The sequence below is a fragment of the Columba livia genome, chromosome 1 (genome assembly GCF_036013475.1).
Source record: "Columba livia isolate bColLiv1 breed racing homer chromosome 1, bColLiv1.pat.W.v2, whole genome shotgun sequence".
NCBI classification, from domain to species: domain Eukaryota; kingdom Metazoa; phylum Chordata; class Aves; order Columbiformes; family Columbidae; genus Columba; species Columba livia.
The window spans coordinates 142,916,030-142,935,339 of record NC_088602.1 but is presented as its reverse complement, the minus strand read 5'-3'; the positions used below and the strand labels follow the sequence as shown (position 1 = coordinate 142,935,339).

Below are 19,310 nucleotides of genomic sequence, written 5' to 3'. Positions count from 1 at the left end.
AGCAGGAATATCAAATAACAGTGGTGCAAGTTTTAAGTTGAGGGAGGAAAATCCTAGCCTTTCTTTTATGGAGAACTCCCACAAAGATGAGCTCAGCCTGAGGATGAAAATTTGCACACCATATATGGTTTCAGAGACTCACTCAGCACTTCACCCCCTCCCCACACTCAGATATACTATACCATAACAATAGAGGCATGCACAGAATTTGTCCTTTAGCTAGTGGAGTCCGCTACACCCAAAGTGCATCCCGTCAGAATAGATGCATTAGTAAGAGTGAAAACTTTCCCCAAAAAAATGATACACTCATATGGTTTGTTGTGCAGAATGTCACATCAAAATTGGGCAGCTGAAACTTTCCAGGTAGAGAATGAGCTGAAATGTCTGTGGCATGGGCCTTAGCTCACGAAGGAGTTGCTGCCTTTACAAGGCACAAACACAAGTACTTTTGATTTTGTCCCCATTTGACTGATTCTTGCTTGACCTGAATGAAGTTACAAATGAGCTGTAAATCAAGTCTGACATCACCTGATTACTGACACCACCTGATTACTGAAGATGAGCTATTCATGCTGAGAATACCAGGATATAATCTACACTTTTGCTGGTCTGATCTGTGGTAAAGGGGGCATCAGTTGCCTGCTTTGCTGGGTCTACAAAAAGTGTGTGAAGCCTCAGTGCATCCTCTACAAAATCTCTGTGTTGGTTACAACAAAACAAATACTTTTCTTCCCCCCAAGCATTGATTCAGCAGGTGCTGAGACTGATCCACTACTCTGATCCTATGATGAATCTGATTGCTATCAGTGGTACTATTCTTGTGCTTACAGGTGCAATTTTTCACTTGAACAAAGTTTCAAGTGTACTTGTGGTTGGAATAGGAGCCTATGCTGTCAAGAGCTCTTCCTCCAACCCAACAAGTCTGTTCCTCAGCTTGCCGGTTAACCACAGTGTGAAAAGAGAAGAGAGTATGTTTTGCTCTGCTCAGCAAAATGAAAGTTCACAAGGTAAGGAGCACTTATCAGCATTAATGAATTGTATTTTTTTTTTTAACATTTTGATTACATTTGGCATCTGAGCCTTGAGCTGGAGAAAGCTGCCTGAATGAACTTTCTAGCTCATATAATTTGTAGCACTAGAAATTACTCAGACAAGACCCTTCACAAACAAAACATCTGGTGGTTAATTAGGAATGTTGCCTAGATAAAGATAGTAGGATTAGAATTAAATTCAAACTGTCAGGGGGGCAATAATCAGCAAGTAAGAAATTATTGTTCCTTTCACAATTCAGAGTGGTGCATATTTCAAAGGGAGAGATTTTCCTTCTGTGCTTCCCCCAGAGAGGCAATGGCAGCGGCTGGCCCTTCCCAGACTTAGCCTAGAAATTGCCAGAGAGGAGAATCATCACCTTCATCTCTTCCTACTCTTTCCACACAGCAGAGTCACATCTTAACAATTCTGCCCTTTCTTACCAGAATTGATCAGGTTGGCACACACACAGTTGGCAGCTTGTCAGTTATATGAAAGCTGAAAATCTGGGGTACAGTTTTGGCCTGGACAGTAAGTCTGCGCTTCCTTAAGCCACTAGAACAGAGTTCATTTGTGTAACCCTGCTACATTCTGGCCAAAGTCTGATGCAAAACAGAAATAAACAAACAAATTAACCCCATATGGTGGCATGTTGTGAAAATGAATTTCTTTGTCTTCATTACAAATGTAATCTAAACTATCAGTCCTTACTGGTGAAACTACAGGACCACATTTCAAAAATTCAGGATTGGGACTTTATTATGACAGCTAAAAAACTTTAGTTTATGCTGTTCTTCAAAATTAAGACTAAAAGAGATGTGACTTTGAAAGTGTCTTGAAAAAGTGAGAATAAAAACCACAAGTCGTAAGACTTGCTCAGGTTTTACTCTGAAGTTTGTTAGCTCCAGCCAGCTTCACATTACTGTAAGTTGTACAGGGAGGGAATCTGCAATTGCAAATGAATAAGTCAGGCTCCAATTGTCAAAAAGTTTCTAATCTGGATGTCTAAATGTAGATGTCAGGTAGGAGACTTGCTACAGTAAAAGATATTTGTGGTTGCTGACTGATTTTCAATGTTTTGAATAACTGAGTTTATGCTCCTAGACTTCGAAGAATCTAGAATTAGAGCTGATGTATAAAACTGTGTGAAACAATACTTAATGCCAGCTCTAAGAATCTCGTGTTAGGGCCTCATCAGTAAACATCTTTGGCCTAAACCCTTTATAGTAAAAATCTTTGGTCTAATGTATATAAGAAAACAAAAGTATAGCCTAAATCTCTACAGTAGTCAAAGGAATTACTCACCTTTAAAAGATTTAAATACATTGCCAGGCTTGTAACAATACAATGACATTCAAAAAGGAAATAAATAAATACAAATCCTAACTGAAATAGATAATATTATAATAGTGTCCAGCACAGACATGCCCCTATATTGGCAAAGAAATGCTTTGAGTAGTAAAGACCTGGTAAAAATCACATCAGCAAAATAACATAGTAAGCATTTTCCAGTGTAGTTTTTCTAGAGCCTGCCACATCTTTGAAATAACCCAATGACTTTCAGTAAACCAAGCTCCTAGAGGAGAAGACATACGACAAAATACATACCAGGTCAAAAATTTTCAGCCAGCTCTAGATAAGTAGAACTTGGCACAAAGCCAGTGCAATGCAGCAATACCAGCTGACATCCTGTAAATAGCACAGCTGCATTAACATGGCATTGCAACCAGGCTAATTAGTCCTTTCAGTGGCACACTGCATGTTGCAACTTAGACCCCAGTTCACAGAGGCAGGTCTTAGCATCTTACCCTATAGGCCTGAATATTTTCACTGGCATTCTTCAGTGGAAAATATTCCTATTGAGACCTTCTTGCATACTCTCCTGTCAATACACGTAATGTACTAATGAACAATGTGTTGAGATAGTTTTACCAATTTCTGTCAGCCATTTGGCAACAGCCCCGTAAATTTCATCAAGTATAAGTATCACGACGAGGTTAATGATGACAGCAGTTGCAGTCACAGTCACTCGAACATTTGACCTGGTTGTCCCATTGGTGCTGAATGACAAAGCTGCTGCTGTGATGATTCGGTATACAATCACACCAAACACTGCTGAAAATGTCAGCATAATCTGCAAAGAAATGCACAGATTGATTAGTTCAAGTTTGGTGCTAGCATTTAAACAGAAGCTTTGATGGATACGTTGGCTTTGTCCCATGAATTGGTATTGTGTGGTTATTTCTTAGACCAATGATAATACGGGGTTAATCAAATTAAAATGTGAGAATTTGAAACTCTCTAAGAAAGTTTCAAATCATCATGAAGAAAATGGATGCAGAGCTCTGAACTGGCACGATGGCTCTTCAAGATGTGCATGTTCCCTCTGATTAAAGCTCTGCACATTATTCATGCAGTAGTGGTAAAACTCAGGTAGTTTGTGTTCAAATGCAGGTATTAAATAAGGTCTTTTATCTGGCAATAGGTTCAGACGGCTTGGACTGAAGGACTTACATATATGTGCCATTAAGTAAACCAGTTTTACTGGCTGAAACATCTTCACCTCTGCAAAGCAGAAGTGGTACCTTACGCTCCAGTTGTGTTTGCTCGATGTTTGGCAAAATTAAAAAAAAAAAAAAAAAAAAAAAAAGTTTCCCCTTTTTATTATTTTTTTAAGACCGACCAAAATAGGATTCCTAGGACTTCACTTTCAATTTCTGTCCCAGAAATCAATTGCTATCCTGGTGTCCTTCATGGGCTGGCTATGACCCATGATATGAAGAAAGTCAGCCCTGCTACTTAAGGTCAAGTTCCCACAAGAAGAATTTGAATTTCACAGGGTTGTGGTATTCTGTTTTCAAAAATGAACAAACAAACAGGCAAAAAAAAAAAACCCACACTCCATGATTAAAAGAAAATAAAATAACAATTTTAAAATGGCAAATTTTCGTAGCCACGACAGGAAAAGAGGAGAAGGTACATTTTTCTATTTGATTTTTGCCTTTGGCAAGAATTCCAATGTACATTCATAATTTTAGGTAAAACATCTAGAGATCCTCAGATGAAAGAGACTATCTAAATGTGAAAGATTAGACTATTGCAATTATTTCAAGGGGCCTAGGGGCCCCTTGATTCACAATACAGTTCAAGGAAATTTAATAGCTCATTTTAATGACCCAGTAATAGTTTACTGAATTCCTGTATCCAGAGGAAGACTGTCTTATGAAAAAGTATTATTGCAAAAGAATCAGAACAAGACCTAGTGCTATATTAAAGGTTGAAGGTGAAAACTGGGCACATTTAATTTTAATGGAGAACTTATACTAAAAAATAATGATTTGGAGAAACTCCTGGAGATATCAGATGAAATTCACAAATATGTTTTGTGAGAAAACAGTAGTAAAATGTTAGTTCTAGTAAAATGTGTAATTTTGACTTTTTAAGAAATGTTTCATAAATTTTAAATGAAATGTAGGTGAATGATGAGTTTTTGCTTCATGCTAATACTGATCTAAATAGGAAACTCTAAACATAAAACACTTTGAAAACACTTCAAATGACATAAAATATTATTTCCTTTCCTTTTGCAGTATTCATTGTGTTGAAAAAACAGTTCTAACTTTTCTGCCTATTTTGACTTACCTACCCTACCAAACACGCAGACAAAAATCTGATTCATGTTGAACATAATGATTCATGACGAACATGTCTTGCTGTGACAGAAATGGTGCAGGAACACGAAGATCAGAACATTTGCCTAACTTGCACCTCACAGAAGCAATCACTACATCCCAAATAAAGAGAGAAAACAAAAAACCACCACCTGACTGTAACCTAATTCACCTTCCAGTTCTACAATCACCTTAAACTCTTTTCTTAGTTTGGCTCATAAATTCCTTCCTCTTAACCACCTTCCAAATACTCTTTTTTCTGTTTCTTTTCCCTGTGGATTTCTTTGAAATTGACGATGGACAGGGAAAACCAGCAAAGTAAGCTTGTATATATCATTCTGGAGATGATGAGCTCTCTGGGCCTCCACAGACACCTACCTCCACTGCAAGGTTCCACTTAGAAATGATATCTTAACAGCACAGAAAAAACAGTCATCAAGGACAGACATCACTAAACAGAGAAAGAGGAAATTTTAGGTTGTGGAAGTTGAAGAGCAAACCCTTAACCCCGACCAAAGGATTTAAGGGATTCTTAGCAATGAGAAAAATTACTGGAGGATGAGATACTCTCAGAGGCTTGCACTGTTGAGGTCTTTTCAATTCATGCAGTGCCATAGCAAGATATATGAAGTTACCCAAAGAAAAGGTTTTATTTGTTTGCAGAACAAAGATGCTGGTTTTGCTAAAAAAACAGAAAATCCTTGGTTGCCCAGCTGTTTTTAAACATCTGCATAGACACAGATGGAAAAACACTCCTTTAGGAGTGTTCATTATCTGTGCATCCAGCAATAAGAGAAAACTGAGGAGGGCTTGTAGGGCTGCACAGTAACTGGGACTACAATTCTCTTTTCCCAGATGGTCACTGAGAGGGAGTGGTTCCTATATCTTCACACCACTTCTCCCATTTCTTACAATACCTTTTTTGCCCAAATTCCAGATCAGATGTTCACCTTTTATTCAAGTGCTAACTTTGGGTTTTGTTGTCATTGTCAACTTTTCATCCTCCCAGTTCTATTCCCTACTATGGCAGACAGTTTCTTCACTGAATATCTAAACTAGTCTGTCAAGGACTGAATTGCTTAGAAACAGATGTGAAAATTGGCTGCAGAAAAGGTCACCTACTGAGCTTGGTATGAATGAAGACAAACAGGAAAGCATACTAGATCTGAGAAGGAAGCTATAAAACCCCGTGGGCTAGACTGATACCTTCATCCAAGTAGGATAACAATTTAATGTCCAAATAGTTCTTGACTCCCCAGTGGGGCTATTCTAGAGTCAAGTATTATGCCATGTGAGTAAGAATAGGGCAATAACATCGAAAAGAAGGAACAGGCTGAACTTCTGTGCCATGACACTAATTAATTTTCTTCCTTCCTGTGACAGAGCCAAATGCAATGAACCCAAAGAAAGGCTCCAGTGACGACATTGCTCCACACCATCATGCTCTCTCCCAGCAGCTACCAACGTTTTCATCACATACTCGGAAGTTTTTGTCACAACATCCACCTTCTAAATGCAGAGTTTCTAAACTCTGGCATATGTTATTACTAATCACACACAAGCTAAACTTGTATATGCTCAGCTGAGCCTTGACCTCCTGCTGCCAGTGGTCATACTGGGCAAAGATGAAGGCCTATGACCTTCTGTTATAATATCCCTGCAAAAGACACTGCTTAAACTGAGGTTGGGTCTTCTGCTACATTTGCAGAGGCTTTCTGTACAACAAAAGAGCTGTGATCAGATTTTAGGTATCTGTAAATGTGTAAAATAATCCTTGGAATTATTTGATAGTGTAAAATACCAAAACCAATTGGGCAATAGAATCAAACCAAACATTTTTATCAATTCACACTTTCAAGTAACAAACACGATACATAGCTTAATAAAGACAGAAGAAAAGCCAGAAAGAAAAAAATGCAATGCAGTTCTTTAAAGAGGATTCACAAAAGTGAAGGGCACAAAAGAATTACATCAGTTAAAAAGAAAAAGAAAAGGTTTTACAACAAGAAAGCCATTAGCAGCTTCAAGAATCATCAGGGAAAGTATGGTGTGTACAGCTGGAGGAAGGAGAGACAGAACACAGCAGCATCATCCTATAGTAATGTAAACATCTTCATGGATAATAACCATGGGTTTGTGTCACCAGACCCTTTGGGCCTGGAAAAGGTAGTATTAAGAATTCAGCAATCACTTCTGCAGCACTAGAAATTGCAGCATATGAGTGCTCATCTGTGTCTGAATCTTCTATGTCTGTGTGCTGTATATGTGCACACGCACATGTAAATTTGAGATTTCATCACCTTTTATGTACGTAGTGCTTACAGCTTAAAAAATTTGTCTGTGAGGATAACAATAACAGGGGTAGATGAGAGCAATTTAGTTTCCCCACTGCAATTCTATTGCACAGACTGACAGCAAATTTGACTCTGGTGTTCCCAATTCCTGTTTAACTAATCTGGCAGGGGAAAAAAAAAAAGAAGAAGAAAAGAAACATTGCATACAGTAAAGAGTAGATTGTAATCTTTGCATACAGTAAAAAGTAGATTGTAATCTCCACATGGGAAAGCAGAGCTGGCTCTCCCTCATCAGGAGCTGACTTGAATTTCATGCATGGTTTCTAAGTTGTCTCCTGTAAGTGCTTACATCTTACTAATGCTTGAAATATACTAAAAAATTAATTGTGGCTATTTCTCCAAAAGGTGAAATCCAGCATATCTCCACCATTCACTAACAGGAGCTGAAGGATTAGAGTGCTACATTTTACTTTTATAAATTTCTCTCTGAGATGTTGCAGCAAGCAGGGAGTGTAATACATAGGCTATGACTCAGGAAAGAACTTTAAACTCATGCTTAGGAGAGATCTAAACATGTGATGAAAGAGCCCATGTAAGCACCCTGTCTGTGAATGAATGACTTGTAAAAGCTAAATTGTGGCTAGTCATAGTCAATATAGTCTGCTTTAAGCGAAGTCCCAACTGATGTCAATTAGAGGTTCTGTCTAGAAAGGAAATGCTTGGTATGGCCTCAGGGCAATACACTCACTCAAAATGTTCATAGAATCATAGAATCCTTTCAGTTGGAAGAGGCCGTCAGGATCATCAAGTCCAACCATAACCTAGCTCTAGCACTAAAATGTTCTAAGTACATACATATTTATATGAATGACGCACCTAATATGTAGAGAAATATACTTAATCTACAATACCTTTAACTTCATAAATAGATACATATATTTATAAAAAAGCAGACATTAATTTTACTTCAATGTGAATATAAAATGTTTTTGATTGTCAGAAAAATAAATTAAATCTTCACAGGACATCTATTGCAGTCCATGCAAATTCCAGTATATTAGAAATACACTTAGATATTCTAAAATAATTTAGTCCCTAATTTCCCATGTCAGATGCTCCTGTGGTATAAACAAGCATATTTCATTGCCATTTTATACTAGGTTTAGATGTGAATACATGCTTTCATTCATGAATTTCTGTAATCAGAGGGTAATGGGATCCTTGGCAAAGTAATTTAAGATTTATTAGCCAGGCTTTCTTATTGCTGTTTACAAAGTCTAGCAGCTTGATGATGTGTTTGTGGTCTGTTAGAAATTTCACTAGGACAGTGGTGCCCACACTTTACAGTTGGCTGACCTGCACACCTTATTCTCATTCTCAAGTGCAGATTGTCTAGCATGATCTTCCTTGACTACAGTATAGTTCACCTCTGAATATATGTTGGATGCATACTTCTCAGCAACAGGTTTATTTCACCTGTATATCATCTATTCAGTAGGTTCAACACTTCTGAATGCCATTCTGACAGAGCATACGCAATACTACACACACAAGCAAATACAGAGTGGGCTTCCCTTCATCAGATACTGGAGGATGGAGCAGAAACCCTGTGGTAGAGACAGCATCTAGTAATGAGCTGCTGTCCTTACAGCAAGTCATCCAGCCAACAGCCCTCTCTTAAGGAGCCTTTGGAAAAGAATAAAGCTGGAGATAGGCACTGAGCTCTGTGTATTCCTAGTATGATACATATTTCTCACAAACTGTAGGTTATAACACTAGCTTTCTTCAGACGCATCTTTGAGAATACTAATTCAGAATTCCACTCAAGACGCTCATTGCAACATTTCTCACACTTAATAAATGTGCAGAAATGCAGATTTTATTACCATAAATAAAATCAATCCAAAGTTTGCTGCATATCCAGGCATACGGTCACTCCATGTCAGCTTCTCGTTTTCATCCTGTCACAAAACACAAAGATAAAACAACAGACATTACAGAAGTGCGCAATAGCAAATATTAGAGTTAGTAAGATCTATTATTGAAATAGGTTCTCAATTCCCATACTCCTGTTGTAGTTTTGAAGATGAGTATAAGAACTAGAACAGATATATTAAAGAATTTAGTTTGAAAGAAAATATTGTAAAAGTATAAATAAGACATATAGAAAATGTCTGTAAAAATCATAAATTATAGTATCTAACTATTATTTTAGTATTTAGAAAAATGTATTGAGCTCTTAACAAATTTCACAATGTCAGGAGAATGTCTTGAGATTCACCTTAGTTTACATTTAGGCAAAGCAATTTTCAACCATTTATTTTGAATTGCTTCTTGTAAAACTTCAGAAGAATAGAGACAGAAATAATGAACAGAATGCTTTCTAACATTGAACCCAGATTTTTTGACTAATGGTTACCTTAGCCAAATGCGGCCCCTAAGACAGTTCTTGAAAAGACACCCAAATCCTTCTCCTGATACTTAGTCTATAGAGAGAAACTACAAAGGCAAGTCACTCCTGTGATCTCTGCTGCCGGGCTTGTATTCTTCATGTGCAAACAGCAACTCTTTATTCATTGCATAATTTAAAGCAACTGTGAGCAGTGAAATCTAGTATACTTTTACTCTCCCCACATGAACCTGACTCCATTTCTAGCAACATATACATCTACAGAGATATTTGAAAGTGGATTTCTATAAGAAATATAATTCCCTTCTCTCAAAATAGGTTTCTTAAAATAATAATAAGGTCATTATTTTGTTTAAGTTAAACTAAAACTATATAATCAAATTAACTAAAGAGAAAGAGACAGCTGTTGTTTGCATTTCTGTGAACCACCATTGCTGCCCTATGAACTACTACTTCACTTACATTGGAGTTAACCCAGAGTTATTCTGAATTTAAATTAATTTAAATTAGATTAGAATTCAGGTCAAAGGTTTCAAATAAAACATTTCTAAGGCTCAATTGTCCTCAGATAAAAATAAAAATCAGGGAATATTATACCTTTGTAAAGGGCTTTCCCATGGAGTTTACTGGCATGTGGAATTAGACCAAAGACATTATCCTGTCTACACATCCATTGTGGTGATGTGGCAGTGCTGCAAGCACTGTGGGAAGTAGTATTACTCAGCATCCCCTCTTCTCAGTTCATCTGTTGAAGCAGACAAATTAAGCTTGTCTCCTTTGGGAGAATGCTGGCAGGAGTGGGCCATAGCAAACCCAAGCAGAAGCACAAAGCACAAATAATTTGGCCCAATGTATGCAGTACATAAATGCTCCATACAGTACATAAATGGAGTCCATCATTTAGCTGGAAGGCTACGTTAAAAAGCATTTCTGTGAAAGCACAGATGCATTTCATTTCATTTTGGCTTTTACAACTCAGCAATTACACAGGACATAAGGAAGCTCTAAGTGATTATACTCCAAGAAGGCCTGAAGGACACCATGTCTAACAATTTTACTAGGGGAAAAAGACTGAAGAAGCAAAACAGCAGAATGAGTTAATGCTATCCAAAGCAGTTAAATGAAAGAAGAAAATCTTTTGAAGCCATACGGAGGTGGAAAGAGAAAATTGTGATCCATACAAAAGGGCCATGAAGAGGCAAAAATGACCAAAACAATACAGCAGTAAAAATTTTTTGCAAAACAAGAAATCATAATATCAAGATCAAACTTTCACATATCATAAATAATTCTTACCAAATCCTAAGGGATGAAGCGACTAGTTTTGTTTGTTTTTTTTTTTTTTCATGTTTCGTTTATTTTTTTAAATATTTCTGGTGATGTAAGACATATACTGTATTTTGAAATATTAGCCAGGATTCTGTCATGATCTATTGGATTTCCAAGTCAAGAAAAAAAAATCATATGCTGGAAGACTCTTGATAACATGTCAGTTACTTAAAAAACTGATAAATCAGGGAATACTTTAAGAAACAGTTGTCCTTTATGAAAAAGAAATAGCTGTTGGCCATGTTTGCCCAACCTTTTTTTTATTTTTTTTTAATAGTAAAATAAAACCAAATAGTTACAGGAAAGAAGAACTAGGAAAATTGAGCAATTATTGACTTATAATTTTAGAGTTTAATATCAGAAGTTAAAGTGTTCCTAAGCCTGCGTTTTTAGATATTAAGAGACTTTAGGATTAATCCATCAAGGGTCCCAGCTTCAGGACTGTTTAAGGACTGCAATTACAGTGTTTACCCTCATTAATCTCAGTATATGCATTAAGAATGTAGAGGCAGCTAGCAACACTAATCATTTTGGAAGTCCTAGGTTTAACACCTGAATATTTGTTTTACATAAATTATTGCTTTTCAAAAGCACCTTGTGCCTGATTAGTTCAATAAAATGAGTTCCTGAAATGAAGATCTATAAGCAAAACTGATTCTTAACATTTCAGTTTATTACTAGTATTAAACGAAATATGGACTGCCTCTAATAAAAATTACCATGCTAAACAGGATAAAAATAGTCCTTTCTCTTGCATTGAGTTGACCTTGGCTGGCCACCAGATGCCCACCCTGCTGCTTTCTCAGTCCCTCTCCTCAACAGGATGGGTATAGAAATTAAGATGAAAAAGCGTGTGAGTTGAGGTAAAGACAGGAAAATAACTTACCAATTGCTATCACAGGTAAAGCAGACTTGACTTGAGAATAATTAATTTAATTTATCACTGTTTAAAATAAATTTGGATGGTGAGAAATAAAAACAAATCTAAAAACTCCAGTTCCACATTACTTCCCTCCCAACTTATTCCTAGGGCCAAGTTCAGTCCTTCTTTCCTGACTCCTCTACCTCTCTCCCCAAGTGGTGCAGGAGAATGCAGAGTGGCAGGACATGGAGTCAGTCCATAAGAGCCCCTCTCTGCTGCTTCTTCCTCCTTACACTGTTCCCCTGCTCCAGTGTGGATCTTTCTACAATCTGCAATCCTTCAGGGGAATCTCTGCTCAGGCACCTTGGGTACCTCTTTCCCTCCTGTTGCTCTAACCTTGGTGCTTGTAGGGCTGTTTCTCACACTTTTTCCTCTCTCTCCTCACTGTCAGGCAACATTTTACCCTTTCTTACAAACATTTTTCCAGAAATGTCACCATCTTGCCAAGGGGTGCAGCTGTGCCAATAGGTCCATTGGAGCAGCTCCAGCCTCCCCTTATAGAAGCCACCTCTGCAGTCACCACTACCAGTGCCTGAGCAACAGTACCCAGTACATACAGAGCGTTGGTTCAATGACATAAGTAAAATTGCATCTGTTTTTTAACACTGAGCAAGGCAAAACAAGTTGAATGGAGTTCAGTGGAGTGACAGACACTTCAGCAGTGCTTTCCCAGTCTCTTCTTGAAATTAATGAATTGAAGTGGGGAATTAAGAATAGGAAAGAGGAGAGGGTGTGCATGGGAAAGGACAAGCAGATAAAGGAAGAGAAGATCAGTATGACATCTAGTCAGCTTTCTCTTTCATGTATATGCTTTCTTTAACCTTAGGTGACTTTAGCATGTGTGCCATTCTCCAGAGCACCTAGCCAAAAGGAGATCAGAACAACGTGCCTGAGTTGCTATGCCATTATGAGAAGAAAGAAAAATCTGGATGAAAATATTACCAAGTTACTTAGAAAGCATATATGGCTCAAACTAAATTCTGAAATTTATATCAACATAGCAGGCTGCTGAAAGATACTTTCTGTAAATGCTCTTGCTAAGGATACCAAATCTGTAAATTCATTTTCTAGCTCACCTGATTCTACTCTCTGGCAATAGTGCCATCTAGCTGCTGCAAGACTGTACTGTTAGGTATTAAGAACACCTTGTCAGTGATCAAAATGTTACACTTGCACTCTGCAGCAAGGGGTGTTTATGTTAAATTAGTGGAATTCATTAATATATTTCTCCCAGCATATATTACATACCCCATTCTAATAACACTGTCTAGATGTTAGATGGAGGTAGGAAACCTTTCCTGAATGTTTATCAAAATCTATCCAAACAGTCAGGGAATCTACCCGGAGCAGTCCAAGAGGTATATGCATTTATTGGTGTGACAAGATGAAACTGATCATTCCCCAAGAGAAACTGTATTGCAGAGAAAAATTTATATGAAGACAGAAAAACTCATTATAGAGATTATATTTTTTGTGGTGAACAATACAAAGTGAAAGGTATGTTTTAAAATCTTTCTTTCAGTTTCTTCAAATTCAGTGATGTATTTGCAATTGCATTTGAGGAAAAAATAGTTGTTCTGGGTATAGTGATGCATTCCTGGTTTAATGTTTAATGTGGTGTTGAAAGTGTTCCACGCAGGAATACAATTCTTTCCTATTAGAAAATATAAAACAAAACAAAATAAAATAAATCAGAAAAAACCTCACCATCTAGGTTTTACAGGATGGTTCATTTTCTTATGAGTTACCTAACATGGCAAAGATCCAACATGTGCAGTTTTCATCTTCAGGTGGGCCTCTGAGCTGTGGAAACCTGGAGATATACTGCATGTGGACGGCACCAAGTGGTGTTGTGAAAACAGTTCTGTGTTTCTCTGTGAATTAAACCACAACCAGCTTGCTCAGGTGACAAGTATTTCAGTTATTTATTCATATTTTCCCACAAGAGAACACCTTCTCAAAGCAGGTGTTTTTAACCATCAGCCACGCACTTGGGGGGTAAAGCTATGTACTTTCTCTCTTTCTGCATCCTGCCTTGTAACTCTGGTTCTGAAATTCAGGCTCCTCAGTACGGTTGTACCTGGGCAGCCCCAATGACTTCACTGGACTTGCATAGAGCTGCAACAACTGACTGGAACTTAGTACAAGATGCTCAGGGAAGAACAGAATCCAGGACTCCTTTCTCTTGGCTTTCTAAGGTCTTACACAGCTAGCAACAGCAAAAAGCTGCAAAATTATATTTCTGATAATAAAATCCAGAATTTCACCTCTAAGTATGCCCAGGAAGCATCAAACAAGTAACTGTCATTTTTATAATGGCACTTTTCTTAGTAGAAAGAAAAGCTTTAATTTGTGTAAAAACTGAACTGTCCAAATGAGCATATAGAAATAAGAATTGTGGTATCAAATACTGCTATTCTGTATCTGAGTAACACCCAAAATATAGTATGTGCCTTGCAGGTTCAAAACAAAGAAAGTAACGGGCTTCTTCTGAAATAAAAGGTCCCTATAATTTTACTTTGGGGATGAAATAAGATAAAAGGTAAGGAGAAAAGGATACTTGAGAGCTATTTGTAGATGAAAAGAAGTTCAGAGGCAGAAAAATCCTGCAGAACAGGCAGTTTTGGAAGACAGTCTGTTCCAGGATGGTGATACAAAAGGAGCTACAATCAAGGCACATCAGTATTTCTGGAATGTTGTAGTGGCCCACAGTCATAATTAAAGCTAGGAAACTCTTTGAACAAGTTCATGGGACTGTTGCAGTCTGTATTAGGGACCGTTTTCCCTAAAATTTCTGAGAGGAAAGACAAAACCGCTGCCACCCTGGGCATCTGTCAATTACTATGTCTATCCTAGTCTGAATCTGTCCCTGGGAGTCTTGCCTTCACACTCCTACAAAGGTAAAAGAGCTTTTGGTTTAAGACCCATCAAAAGAAATAACAACATTTTCTATTCTTCTCATTTAAAAAGCAGTAAGGGCATTTTAACAGTAAAGATGCTCTGTTTTGTGAACAATGTTCTATTTCAGGGTTGCACATGGAAAATTAACTGCCAAGATTAATTTGGAGCCAATTGGAGGACTGCAAAGCCTTTAATTAAAAACTTTTTCTGAATTTGAAACATACAGAATAGCACAGACACTCTGATAGTTTTCAGTGAAGCTTAATGGACACATCCTAAATAATTTGCAGAAGCAATGCAGAATAGAGAGCTATGAGAAGTGTGTGCAAGGCTCAGTATTAGGATAATCAAAATTAATGAAATTTAAGGCTAAGGAAGGTTATTGTTAGGCAGCCAGTCGTGTTTTCCTTTGTAACCACAGAATTTCCATGAGGTGATTTTTGCTAAGAGGCTAATAAATGTGTTTCAACTAAGATTCTTTTTAGAGAAACCTCTGATCACAGCTTAGGCATTTCTGTGATGAACAGTCAGTCACAAGCCTTATTAGATCATTCCAGTTGCTAATTATCCTAGCTGTTGAAAACACATGCATTATCTGTAGGCTGAATTTGCCTATCTGCAACTTCCAGTCTTGGCATTTAGCTGAAACTTTGTCAGTTAAGAGCATCTACTGGCAGATTTTGGTTTTGGCTGTAGGTTCTTACAGACTGTGTTCAGTCCACATCTTGGCTTTTCTACCAGCTTAGACCACTCACTTAAAATAGAAACAATCAGCCAAGTCAACAGCTGCATTTCTTCCCCTGCCATGTGATTGGAAACGAATCTCCCTCAGACATGGGCCACTCACTTGGACTTCCATGTAACGAGGCTTATGAATGCATGTGTGAGTAGCCAAGTCCCTGTGCCTCAAGATACACACATGCACGTCCCTTCCAAAGGACCAGATATAGCATGAGCAATCCAGGGAGACCTTATCACAGAATTCCAGTACTAAAAAGGAGCCTGTAAGAAAGATGGAGACAGACTTTTTAGGAGGGCCTGTTGCAATAGGACAAGGGGTCATGGTTTTAAACTAAAAGGGGGAAGATTCAGGTTAGACAAGAAGAAGAAATTTTTTACAATGACAGTAGTGAAACAGTGGCACAGGTTGCCCAAAGAAATGGTAGATGCCCCATCCCTAGAGACGTTCAAGACCAGGCTGGATGGGGTTCTGAGCAATTTGATCTCATTGAAGACGTCCCTGCTCATTGCAGGGGGGTTGTACTGGGTAACTTTTGAAGGTCCCTTCCAACACAAACTATTCTATGATTCTATATGATGTTTACTGTGCTAGGCAAGTGTCATACTTGCAGTCATGTAGCTCAAGGAACTTTTGCACAAAAGAGGACGCCAACCTCTTCTCTGTCAACAGAGATGCTGACAGAATGGAGAAAAGGACCCAATAATCCAAATAATTTCTAGTCTTCATCAGTCTTAACACTATGTTGCTAGACATAGTTAATTTAATACACTGTAGTTTCTCTGCTGTATTTAAAACTAATTTTGCCTTTGATCCTCACCTTCATGCATTTACTGCATTGTAGCATATTGCAAACATTATTGTGTAAATGGCGTTAAGGTGCTTAGTCTTTATATCACTGTTTAAAATCAACTTCTTGATATTTACATATGGTTCAAGTGAAAACTGGCAGCACTTCTCTTTTTACGATGACAGTTTAACATATGGCTTTACAAGTATGAATTATTTATGTAAACTTGATGCCATTCAGAACATTACCAGAAACACACTACACAAACAATAGGGTTACATCTGTAGTCATAAATATTTGTTGTTTATCTATGCTCTTTGTTGATGATTAATAAATCATAATGAGTCTGGTCCAGAGAAGGCAAAGGGTTAGATGTACAAATACACTTAGACATCTGATAAGATTTCCAAAACAAGCTACTGACAGAGGTACATAGGTCTGTCGTAGTAGGGGAGATGGCAGCGGAATGCCACAAATTAAGTTCACGACATATTCTGTCACTTGCTTAATTATATTTTTTTAAGTGTAGATCCTGAACTTTCTCAAAAAAGTTATTGAAATGCCACATATACCTTTAAAATATTCTTGTATAAATAAAAGAATGCAAAAGGAAAACATATTCTGAGCTAGACATGTCTGATTTGTGTGATTAGATCAATTTAATATGTTTTGATATTGACTAGACACAGACCTATCTGGCACATTAAACAACGGGACAACAAGGTGAGTTACAAAGACTGGCTTTAGAAAAAAATCAGTTATCACCAATAATCATTACCTTACATTGTCCTGCATTTAACTGGATTTGCAACCACTTTGTACCCTGAAATACAAAGCACTATTACTCTAATAGTTAATTTGTTTTCACACTTTCTTCTGTAAACTGTGAACATCTGCTGGAGAAGTTAATGAAATCATAAATGCAGCACTTTTTAAAACAATGTATCCAGTGTAATTAAAATCAATCAAACAAACAAACAAAAGTAACAAAAAACAACCAAACAAACAAAAAACCAAAACCAAAACAAAAACTTTTTACTAGTTCCTATAATTTAGTACCATTTTAATATTGTAACGATTTTAAACATTTTTCATTGTAAATTATTATAAGTATAGAACTATCTTTTCTTAGTAAGTCCTTTCAAAAATATCAGTTATACAATCAAAATCCCAACTACATGAAGTATGTCTCCCTACAATATAAAAAAATCCCCAAATATGTTCTCTTTTGTAACTTCAAGTCTATTCGCCCCAGAAAAATAAGAGTTTACCTTAAATTTATCAGTAAAATGACTCATTTAGTCACCATTATACACTTTAATATAAGCAACGTGTGCCCAGTGGAACTAAGCCAGTTGGCAATTTTGCAATTTCCAAAGCTTGAATTACAATTCTTTATGTGGGATTCTCTTAGCAACATTTAATAGTCCTATTACTTCTCTAAACTGCATGTATTGGTTGCCTTAATGTGAAGAGAATACAATTAAAATTTTTAACTGGGTGTTTGATTTCAGTTCTGGATGAGATGTATTTAGTGTTAGCTTCTGAGGAAATATGTCCTTTCTGTTTTTCTTTGAAGCTTGTCTAGCCCGCATCTGGGCCAGTGTCCTAGCCTGAAGAATCTAGGCTGAAATTCTTGCTCATGTGAAATCAATCACAAAAAACCCATTGACTTCAGTGAAGCAGAATCTCACCCAAAGGCTTTGGCGTTGCACACTTAAAATCAGATTCTCTATTGTTTTACACCATGTGAAGTCACTTATCCCCACACAAAGTGGGAGAAAGAAGCATGCAACACATTATCGGTTTCATTTGTTTGAAATTTCCAGTTTAGCTTAGACAAACTGTGAATGATCACACTAGCAGCAGAGGAGAGTGAAGTGGTGTAAATTTTAGTAACATTTTAAAGTTGGAAATTATATGTTTGAGAAGCAAGGAAATAATTAAAAAGGGATGTGGCTATGCTAGATTCTTTCCCTGATTCCAGAGCATTTATTACCAGCTGTAAAATGTCAATTAAGTTTGTATTCTAACATTTGAATATGCCATAAAAATTGGCACTCAATTGCAGAATACAATCTACAGAGGTGCACTTTTGCCAGCAATATATGGATGACATGCAGAGAAGAGTTCTGGGTAAACAGTCAACAAATGGAAGACTTGAAGGGTGGGGAGAGGTACAAGAGCAGAGCAGCCTTCAACTCTCTCCATGTCTGCTCCAAAAAGAACACATTTAGAGGTACAAGAGTTCTGCCTGCATGCTTTATCCTGCTAAGCCATTCTACCTGACTGTTTCATAGAATCATAGAATGCTAGGGATTGGAAGGGACCTGAAAATATCATCTAGTCCAATCCCCCTGCCAGAGCAGGAACACCTAGATGAGGCTACACAGGAACATGTCGAACATGTCCAGGTGGGTTTTGAATGTCTCCAGAGTAGGAGACTCCACAACCTCTCTGGGCAGCCTGTTCCAGTGCTCCCTCACTGAGAAGAAGTTTCTTCTCAAGTTTAAGTGGAACCTCTTATGTTCCAGTTTAAACCCATTACCCCTTGTCCTACCATTGTTTGTCACTGAGAAGAGCCTGGCTCCATCCTCGTGACACTCACCTTTTGTATATTTATAAACATTAATAAGGTCACCCCTCAGTTTCCTCCAAACTAAAGAGACCCAGCTCCCTCAGTCTTTCCTCATAAGGGAAATGGTCCACTCCCTTCATCATCTTGGTTGCCCTACGCTGGATTCTCTCCAGCAGTTCCCTGTCCTTCTTGAACTGAGGAGCCCGGAACTGGACACAATATTCCAAGTGTGGTCTCACCAGGGCAGAATAGAGAGGAAGGAGAACCTCTCTCAATCTACTAACCACCCCCCTTCTAATTGATCCTCTTGGCCACAAGGACACAGTGCTGGCTCATGGTCATCCTGCTGTCCACCAGGATTCCCCAGGTACCTCTCCCCTACACTCCTCTCTAACAGATCATTCCCCACCTTATACTGGAACCTGGGGTTGTTCCTGCCCAGATGCAATACTCTACATTTGCCCTTGTTATATTTCATTAAATTTTTCCCTGCCCAGCTCTCTAGCCTGTCCAGGTCTCACTGGATGGCAGCACAGCCTTCTGGTGTGTCAGCCACTGTTCCCAGCTTGGTGTCATCAGCAAACTTGCTGATAGTACACTCTAGTCCCTCATCCAAGTCATTGATGAATATATTGAACAGTACTGGC

The 19,310-nt window shown here is 37.8% G+C and overlaps 1 protein-coding gene across 1 annotated transcript in view; it reads right to left on the bottom strand.

Moving 5' to 3' along the window:
• ANO2 (anoctamin 2) overlaps nt 1–19,310 on the bottom strand; it is a 190,350-nt gene that overhangs the window by 36,817 nt on the left and 134,223 nt on the right. The window contains exons 15-16 of the mRNA XM_013369708.3: nt 8,881–8,955; nt 2,962–3,163 (exon numbers count right to left, since the gene is read on the bottom strand). Of these exons, the coding sequence (XP_013225162.2) occupies nt 2,962–3,163; nt 8,881–8,955 (277 nt within the window). The remainder of the gene's footprint in view (nt 1–2,961; nt 3,164–8,880; nt 8,956–19,310) is intronic.